The 10,068-nt window shown below is 35.6% G+C and overlaps 2 protein-coding genes across 2 annotated transcripts; both read left to right on the top strand.

Annotated features, from left to right (window-relative positions):
• Positions 1-2,099: 2,099 nt before the first annotated feature.
• Positions 2,100-3,750, top strand: LOC128167894 (melatonin receptor type 1B-A-like). Its single transcript, XM_052833879.1, has 2 exons — positions 2,100-2,469; positions 2,666-3,750. The coding sequence occupies exons 1-2, from the start codon at positions 2,211-2,213 to the stop codon at positions 3,457-3,459; spliced, it is 1,053 nt and encodes a 350-aa protein (XP_052689839.1). The 5' UTR covers positions 2,100-2,210; the 3' UTR covers positions 3,460-3,750.
• A 4,473-nt stretch (positions 3,751-8,223) lies between these two features.
• LOC128185573 (uncharacterized) lies at positions 8,224-9,710 on the top strand. The gene is made up of 2 exons (XM_052855158.1): positions 8,224-8,379; positions 8,680-9,710. Exon 2 carries the CDS (start codon positions 8,686-8,688, stop codon positions 9,283-9,285), a length of 600 nt encoding a protein of 199 aa, XP_052711118.1. The 5' UTR covers positions 8,224-8,379; positions 8,680-8,685; the 3' UTR covers positions 9,286-9,710.
• Positions 9,711-10,068: the final 358 nt, after the last annotated feature.

Raw genomic sequence — 10,068 nt, 5'->3', positions numbered from 1 at the left:
CAATTGATCGGCTTCATACATATAAATCGTATACATGAATCTAACATGCATTTGATAATAATCTTAATATGAGAAATCAGTATTTTAAAGGCAAACCTTCATTACTTGACTTGGGCATATCTGAGACAATTTTTTCAGTTTCCATGATAAACTAATAATACTTTCATACACAAGTTCTCCATACAAGGAGAATATCAAAAGATCTGCCATTTAGGTAACGCATAACCATGCAAAGCCGTGAAAAAGGAAGGCTTTTACAAGAAGCCAGCGAACTTAGAATCATTCGCTTTTTAAGCGCGCTTGATACCATATTTATCTGTAGGCAGATGGTCGGGAATCGTTACAAGAGAGTCTCTTGCAAAGAAAACAGATTTCAGGGCTCAGAGCAGCACAAGAATTGTAAGCAACCTTTAAGTTAACATATTATAGCTTGTCGAATCAGCGTATATTAGCATGTACTTAATATTGCACCAGGGAGGTGGGAATTCCTTTTTAAAAAGTTTATTTAGAACATCATGGTAAATGTATTTATGGCGCGCAGTAGTATCAATTTCTTAAATTTGAAGTTACACTGGATCGCAGAAATACAGAGTGTAATTGAGTGATGCATGAGCAAAATGATTGCAAGTTCTACATTTTGTGAGAAGTGTTACATATAACCATATGATTGTACACGTATTACCAAATTAAAAAGTAAGATCACACTGTCTCAAGACAAAATGATAGTCAATATATGACCGACCTTCAAGCATCTGTAATCATTTTTCAGCCAATGTTTAATTAAATTGAATAAAAAGAATCTTCGTTGGCTATCTGCTGGATAGAAGAACTATGTATCAGTCCTGTGTATGTTATAGGAAGATGCATTTGACAAAAGTCATTGGTAGAAGAAATAACAATATTTTTTATCCAACTTCAAACTAATTCTAATGTTTAATCAAATGTATATGATTCCCTTGGAAACAAAGGACGGTGAAAATAGCTCACAAATTGAACAAGAACAAATTAATTAAAATTTAGTTTCTTGGTGCAAATTACCTTGTAAGCCTACAGCATAAACACGAAACTCGTGTTGCAAATACCATTGAAATACCATACAAAACAAATTGCCACGTTCATAACAGATTCCCGATAATGTTCAAACACAAAAAAAACACACATTAAATATAGACGTTTGTTCGTTAGCATGTAATCGGACATCAGAATAGGACATTGTTCCATGTTGTTAATCAGCATGTGTCCTGTTGGGTCTACTCAAAAGGAACATTTCCAGGATTCTTGTAATTCCTTTAATTTGATGTTGTTTCTTTGATCGGTACTTCGTGAAAATATCCGTTCAAGTTTTGATTGGTTGTCCTAACCACCCACTACTTTTGTATGTTACCGACTCGTTTCGAGTTTATTTTATGTACCTCGTGAACGTACTTGCTAAAATCAACCATCTAATGTAGTTGAATTTTAACTCGATTGTGTCAAGCAATAATTTTTTAAGCTAGTTGCAGTCGAAAATTGTTTGATACAATTACATTTGTTTATAAAAATTGGGTATAAGATTTTTATGAATTTTTAGCATACGTATTGAAAATTTAGCTCCTCCCCCTCCCCACTTTTTTGGGTGCAAGTGAAAAATTATACGGTTGTCTAAACGATATTAAAATAAAAAATAAGGTAATACACCTCTCCCCTTGGGACAAAAACTGCTTGTCAAGATTTCAAATAAGCTAGCCTCCCCCCTATTCAAAAACGATGCTACCTGCCTGTTTTCCGAGTACCTAAATATCATACTTTGTTTCAACATTTCGTTTGAAAAATTAACCATACCTACACGTATTAGTCTCTTGTTTGATCCCTTTTTGTCAACAAAATAATACCCCAATTAGTAATGTATCTGACCTTTTATATGATTTGATTTTGCTCCTCTCATTCAATACTAGAGGAAAAACGATATCCAGTTTCTAACAAATTGCTGACTTCTTTTTCCTGAGCTACCCATAAAGTTAGGTATATCAATGGGTTAGACACCAATGCTCGTATGGTATAAAACAGACTTAAAGAATCGCCTGTGCACTTCGGTAAAAAATGTTTCTGTTATAAAGGTCTATAGAAATTTCTACAGTTTTGTTGCGATTATTTGTAATATCCGAGTCTTATACAAGACTTTTCTAAATTAATAAAAATCAAAATTACATGTAAATAATTTGAACCTCAAGATGGACGTCACAACCGACCTCAGTCCCGCAGAAAGAGTCTTCAGGCGGTTTGAGTTCATAGCTGAGTCCCCGGGGGTCGGGTCTTGTCTGTTCGTGGCTCTAATTCTGGCTTCACTTGTAGGAGCGTTTGGAAATCTACTCATCCTGGTTGCTCTTTGCAAATCGAAGAAAATGAATTCGATAGAGTGCATTTTCATCGGCAACCTGGCTCTATCGGACCTGTATGTAACCATTGTGGCGGATCCAATGAGCATTGTGGGTAAGTATGCGGCATTCCAGTTATTAGATCGTCATATCTTTTGTATTGAATGGCAAAGTTTTTACCCCGTTATCAGCATTTCGGAAATTGAATTTAATTGTAATTATTACCTTGGATTAATTACATGTACACCTATAAATAAATAATGTGCTAATGTTTTAAGGTACGGAACATAATTTTACTTCATTTATTTCAGCTAAATTGGAGGGTGAAAATTTCTTCAATGCTATCCCGGGATTATGCCAAGCAATAGCCTGTTTGTGCACTATTGCTTGCGTCAACTCTCTCGGTTCAATTACTCTGATGAGTTTTAACAGGTACATATTTATTTGCCATCACAAGCACTACAACACTATTTTTAAGAAACCGACATGCGTTGCAATGTGTTTTTGTCTGTACATTGTTGGCCTGACGCTTGTGTTGTTAAATTTGGCGGGAATAGGAGACCACACTTTCGATCGAAAAAGTCTTGAGTGCATTTGGGATCGCATGGCCACTTACTATTACACTGTAGCCTTTTCTGTCGTGCTAGTGTGGGTCCCAGTCGCTATCACCGGGATACTTTATCTTAATATATTTATTACCGTACAGAGAAGCACTCAGAGGATGAAGGAAGTTACAAACGCCAGTCGCAACCGGAAGTCAATCAGACTTGCGCGCACACTGTTTATTATTTACGCCGTTTTCTCCCTCTGTTGGATTCCGTACGCTTTGATAATTGTAATAGACAAACACGACACGTTTCCCTATGAACCTCATCTGATTCTCACTGCTATTGGACACCTGCACCCGTCAATCAACTGGCTGATCTACTATTTTACCAACACGAAATTCCAGCATGCCTTTAACGAACTGGTGAAGATAGACAGACTATGTAAGGTATGTACACCAACAGTGAAAGAAGAGGCCGATACGTCAAGGACCGAGATAAACTTCAGCAGTGCTGCAACGAGATCTCAAACTTACCCCACGACCGAAGAAGTCGAGTAAACTACAGACACGTGACCATCCCGACCCTCCACCCCCAAAGCTTTATTGACGTAGTGGACTTTTTTTTTTACTTTCCAACCCCCCCCCCCCCCAAAAAAAAATGGGAAAAAAATAATAAAAGAAATATTATTTTTCATGAATTACACCAACTTTATTTGTATGTAATACAACGTAACGGGTGTATTTCATATTCATGCATGATTTTTACAAAATCTTTGTATCATGTTATTTTTGGATTTGTTGTACATGTATAGTTAGATCAGAATCGTCAAAAAGTGTCTGAAAATGATTATTTAGGGGGAAAAGGTACATATTGTAGGGAATGGCTCAGAGAGAGAGAGAGAGAGAGAGAAAGAGAGAGAGAGAGAGATTAGTACATAATGTAAATTCTTGTGTTGTTTTCAGTTTTGTGTAGTAAATTATAAATGTTTTGATCCTATGTGCATTTACATTTCTGTTCGTTGCCTGTTTTTATCATTTTCATTGTTTGATAATCGAATAAATATTAAGGAAAATGGTAAGAAAAAGTATAGCTCTCTTTAGTTCTGTGTTGTCTAAAATCAGTACAGTTCTGCGATATAGATACATTAAAGTAGTTAATTCATATGGGAATTCTAAATGGCGTTAACATCATAAGGAATCATGTTATACTATGTCATTTTCGTTTGGTCAATTTTTGAGTAAATATGTACAGGTGTAGTAATGCTCAAAACAAAAGGCTTATGTGTGATCACCAAAACAAGGGCAGTCGTATCTGATCATTTTATAGCTTGACTGATTGCAGCTGAAAAAACGACTAACCTCAAAATTTGTTTTTATTTTTTAAAAAAGTGATATCATTGTTAGGATCTATATTTCAAAGTGCGTATAAGATGAGCTTGGTGAAATAGGCCTACTGTGGCAAGAAGTGACGTCGCATCTTTGCAGTGGCTGTACGTACGTAATCTGCGTTTTGAACATAACCACTAAAAGAGGTATAGACTTACCGAGGAATTTTTTTAGAGACTTATAATCGATCTTATTGAAAACCAGTGTTCATTGTTTGAAGCACTGATCAATAATACGATTGCATTATTTTCTGTTCAAAATGTCCGCGATGTTATAACAATATTCAGCGCACGGAGTTCAGCCAATATCATTTTAGAAATGTGCACTGAATTAAAGCCATTGCATTTATATCCATATGCAACGCAAATTCAATTAACAACGCATACTTATGCTAGTTGTTTGTACTTGCAGTTATTTAATTTTTTTGCCTAAATATATTTCCGAACTTTAAAAAGTATATATCTTACCACTTATGCAGAATGTGTGTTTATCATTTAGTTAAATTATATAAATCGGTCAATTCAATAAACCATTGAATTATATGCAATAAAATTTTCACAAGTAGTAGCCTGGTCAAAATGAGGATTATTTTTTTTATTCTATGACCTTCTAATATATAATTGTTTCAAAAGTCATTTCATATCACCCCATATATTTCTAGTGGAAGTGAAATTACGCATCAAATCTGATAATTTCCTTATTATTATGTTTTGTCATGTGGACTTTGTACTGTGTTGTACTTTCATCCTCTGTGGAATGCTCAGTACTTACGAGAATATGTTTCGAGACCTGAACTTACCGGAAGTCGACTTCCCGTGGAATATTTTTTCACGAAACGAACAGCAGTCATTCAACCCTAGATCTGCTCCTCATCATTAAACAGCCAAGTGCATGATCACGATAAGTGATGAATCTGTTGTGGTTATGCTGTTTGAGGTAAAAATATGTACCTTACAAATTCCTTAAATTTCTATTGCTAAGTATCATTTTAAAAAAAAGAAAGAAAAAGGATTGTTTACTGGAAATCATAAAAGTCATTGGAATTTGAACAGTCTTATAAAATGAGTGATTGACTACGTCAACATTTTTCAATCACACACGTCAAAGTAGTAAAAGACGAACCTTGAAGACAAAGCTATACAGGTGTGTAAATCAGTGTTTGACACCTCAAGAAGCTAGTGCAGTGTGCACTATCACAAAGGTTTTTAAATTACAGGTATCTTTATTTAAAAAGAATTCTTGAATTATTACCGAATAAAACACTTGAAATGATAGTAAAACTCTTTTCATGATTCAGACTTCAAGACCTCTTTTCTCTTGTGCATGCAATAACCCAACCCCGTTTGTCATAATAAATGCTGGAAGTGACTAATGTTTGGACACCATATTGGGCAGAAAATAAATTGATGCATGCACATATATTTAATACAAAGTGTACGCAGTGACGCAAAATTATGTCTCTCGTTGAGCGACGTTTTCATTATTCTTTAGTCAGCATTCGGTATTAATTCAAGAATTTTAAATTTAGCATTGAAAAATCCTGTTGAACCTTTATCTTTCTATTATTCTTGTTTTTATTCATCCAATTTTAATCAGTAATCAATATAATTATCTTTTGTAATATAATCTTTGAATCTAGTATATCCTCGTTCTTTGAGTTCATGGAGATAAAGTCTGTGACGATTTTGATATCACCTTTAAATTATCTAAGGAACTGCCTTTTTTTTCAAGACTTCCGTTGCACCTATATGTAATATGATAACAGCGGCCACGCGATCGAACAGGTATATATGTGATTCAATGTCACGGCAATCTGCCACACCTCGCCCTGATCCGATACGATTGTTTATATTTATGAACACGTCGATACACTTCAAGTGAGTCACCTTAAAATGATCGACTTATGAAGGACCGTATATGGAAATAAAGGAAAACGAACCGAAGATTTACGGGAATTTCTGCAAAGAGTCATGGCCCCTTTATTTTAATACCTTGTTTATAATATAAACGCCTGAACTGATCTACTTTTAAATTTATTTTTGATGACAGAAATAAATATTTTGAATCATTGTAAACAGCTAAGAACTTATTTACATCAGTAAACTGCTGTTTGAATAATAGTACTTATATTTGGTAGTATAAGCGGTCACGCTCGATGCGGTTGCAGAGATGAGTCATGGTCATTCAGAAACATTTTAAAGATATACATTGAAATGGTTAGGTAAAACAGATGGATGATCTCATACATTTAATTAACCAATATCAATATTTACACCTTTAATGTAGAGCTTTAAACTCCCGGTTACATATTTGGGAGTGCAGTTGTGTCCTCTTTGTGTCTATTATTACATAGTTTACTTCATTATTTGGATGAACGTTCACAAACACACGTCAAAAAAATAATAAAATAAACAAATATGTAAAAATAGACAAAGGGAAATCCGGTTGCTTGTCTCCGAATAGAAAACATTAACTGTGAACTAGTCCAAGTATTCTATACAATCTGGCAAAGCAGAAGTATTAATGCTTTAATATTGTAAATTGATTAAGTTTCCGTCTATATATCTTCAATATAAAGTCCAGGAGGATGCACGCTCCAATTAAATCATTGCAATGTCTTCAAATTAATAAGGCTGGCATCGATTGCATCCAGAATATGCTCCAGAAACGAATAAATAAATCAACATATCTGGATCATTAGATGAACATCCGATAAAGGTCAACCTTGTATATCAAAAACTTACTCATCGCTGTAATTGAAAGACTTGTTATTCTGATAAAGGGTCAATGTCCTTAGCGTCTAATATGTATGAAAAACTTTATTAAATATAGATGTATTTTTAAATGTTCGGATCGAGAGCTCCCAATGTAATACTATTGATCCACTAAAGAGAAGTGACTCATCCTTTGCGCCTGATTGTCTTTCATTGATTATTTTTAAGACGGTGTGTTTTTATCCTTTTCGGTGATTTATTACGTGAAAAAGTTCTTTTCACCCTAGTCCAGGTCACAAAGATGTTTACCTAAATCAACTGAAAAAAAGGGTCAAAAGGATTTAAACTCTGTCAAGGATACTGTTTAATCCTCAAGCAAAGGACACGCAGCGTTGAACAATTGACTTAAATTGCTCACACATTAAAAAAAATGATAGGCTTTCAAATTCTTTAATTGCTTAAATTTTATTAGCGGTGACGAATAGTAAACAAAAGGGAATTAACTTTTCTACTCGGTTTAGTCCTTGATATCAAAATCGGGCAAACAATTTGGTCGCGGGTCAAAGTGTTATCAAATGTTTATCTGTATCAATGTTAACACAGAGCTGTGTTTATTCTGTCTGTATGACTGTACATCAACATGTACAGGCACCTTTACCTACTGGTGTCTGTACAAACATTGACACCCACTGGACGGCGGAACGACCGATTATACCCTCTCTCTCAATTGCTCCATCGGACATATTATAATAAAAGCAATTGAATTTATACCACAATTAGGACAAAATCCTGTTACATATTTTGCATTACTTGGGATCTTGTACATGTACTATAATATGAAAATAAGGATGCAGAGTTTCACCGAGAATAAGGAAAATTTTCGTAATTATTCAATCAATGGACAAATGGAAATAGTTGAATTAAATTGCAATAATGAAAATAATATTCTGATGGTAGAATTTCTAAAACGTCAGGCAAAGCCTGAATGGCACGGGGTCTTTATAAGATCGTTAAAAATAATAATCAGGAATAATTAAGTAATAATAAATTAACACATAATTCACTGTCTATGTAATCCACAAAACCGCAATATTCTGTAGACCAATCAACGCCAAAGTACATCGAGCCATATCAACACACACTTATCAGAGAATGGCCGACTTGGCGAGATTCCAGAAAAAACTGGATCGACAACAAGGGTTATAGGCTCCGCCCCTGACGGTTTGTTGACACCGGAGAGTATATAATCGCGCCGCGATGTAGGAAAATCACTATCGTTCATTGCATCAGATAACAACACACGAGTTTCATAAACCTGCATATACTGCAGATATTCTATATTTGGATTTATTCCTGCTTTAATTTCTAGCAGTTCTAGGTATGTATCTTGTCTTTTATTGTTAACACATTTATTGTTTTTAATAGACGGTTAAATTTACACGTGTACATGTACATGTTGTAATAGGTAACACATCTTGCGTGAGACATGTTGTCAGTTACCTTTCGGCAATGGTTGATATTTAGCACCTGTCGAAATTTTACAACAGGACAACGCAACAGTGTTCACCTTAATTAATTATTACGTAACTGCCTTATTTTACAAAAATGTCTTTGTGTAAAAGTGACGATATGGTGACAAAGAACAAGTTCTTATGAATATACTCTTTGTATTTTTCAGATCGAAATGCTTCTGAAACCAGAAAGCCCAAAATTTATGGAGAGAATGACCTGGCTCAGTTCCTTACCAATGGTGACCACCTTACTCAACGGTCGTCATGTGATCATAGACTACATGACAGAGCAACAGCTCACAGAGACCTACTGTATGATCCAGGAGGCGGCCCAACATGGCGATGGGTATGGAATCGACGAATTTGACTCCGAAAAAGACTTCCGCCGAGAAATCGAGGGCAGCGATTGCTTTGCTGTCGTTTGCAAAGAAAGCGGCGAACTCTTGGCTGGTTTCATCCTGGCCATCAGCAAATTCTACCGAGGTGCCAGCGGAGTGGTCGATCCATTCATCATTGTCAAACGCTCCGAAAGAAACCAGAAACTTGGCGAATTCTGCATGCGAAAAGCCATCGAATTCTCCGTGAAAATCGGTTACATGGGCATGTACGTGGATACCTTCTCCAACAACATTGCCGTCCAAAGAATCATCGAAAAGATCGGGAACTTCCAACAGGTCGGCTTTCTCCCACTGGGAGGAAAACTTCAGAATGGACAATTGGTCGGATCCGTAATATACTACCGGGATCTGTCCTCCATAACCAATGATACGTGAACTGTCTGAATTGCATTTGGGTCTAATACCCAATTAGACCCAACCTGGATGAAAATATTTTACAAAAGAGGAGAGACTCTCTTTAACCGAATAAATCGGGGCCGGCGCTTCAGCTCGGAGTCTTAACTTAGCACTCCAAGAGTCAGAAGGACACCGCCACCAAACCTTTCTCTGTGACGCGGAATCGTTCGACAGACTTTAAGACTGATCTTATTTTCTTGTCAAATTCCCCCCACTGTTGCAGACATAAAAAAAAATCATGAATTTGATTTTCATGATACCACAAGCTGTTTTCAATGACTTTGTGATCTCGCATCATTGGTGCCATAGCAAATATACATGTATTTTTGATATTATTGTTTATGTATGCACCTTTCTTTGTGCATTTCTATATTACAAATAATAAAAAATATGAAAACTTATAACTGACTTTTATTTATGTTTTTAAATGGTCGCAGCAAAACACATTCCTACTGAGATTTCAGTGTTGTAAACACCATGCTTAAAACTCCAGAGTAAAGCAATAACAGATCGACATAGCTAAGGTCGGAAAAATATTTTTAAAAACCATGCCTTGTAGAATATAAACATGCGCGAGCACTTCCAATGAGTAAACAAAGGAATTTGTATGCACAGGCAGTCACCCGGATGACACAGTCGCACTGCAGAGTGTGCAGCGAGGATCAGTATAGATAATGGGGGCAAGGTCGTGCCACTTGAAACGATGTTGTTTTATTTGTAAACAAAACCTGACTCGCAGCGTACATAATAATAGTAGCGGTT

The sequence above is a fragment of the Crassostrea angulata genome, chromosome 1 (assembly GCF_025612915.1).
Source record: "Crassostrea angulata isolate pt1a10 chromosome 1, ASM2561291v2, whole genome shotgun sequence".
Classification (NCBI taxonomy): domain Eukaryota; kingdom Metazoa; phylum Mollusca; class Bivalvia; order Ostreida; family Ostreidae; genus Magallana; species Magallana angulata.
The sequence above is the reverse complement of the archived record's forward strand: the minus strand, read 5'-3'. Positions and strand labels throughout refer to the sequence as shown.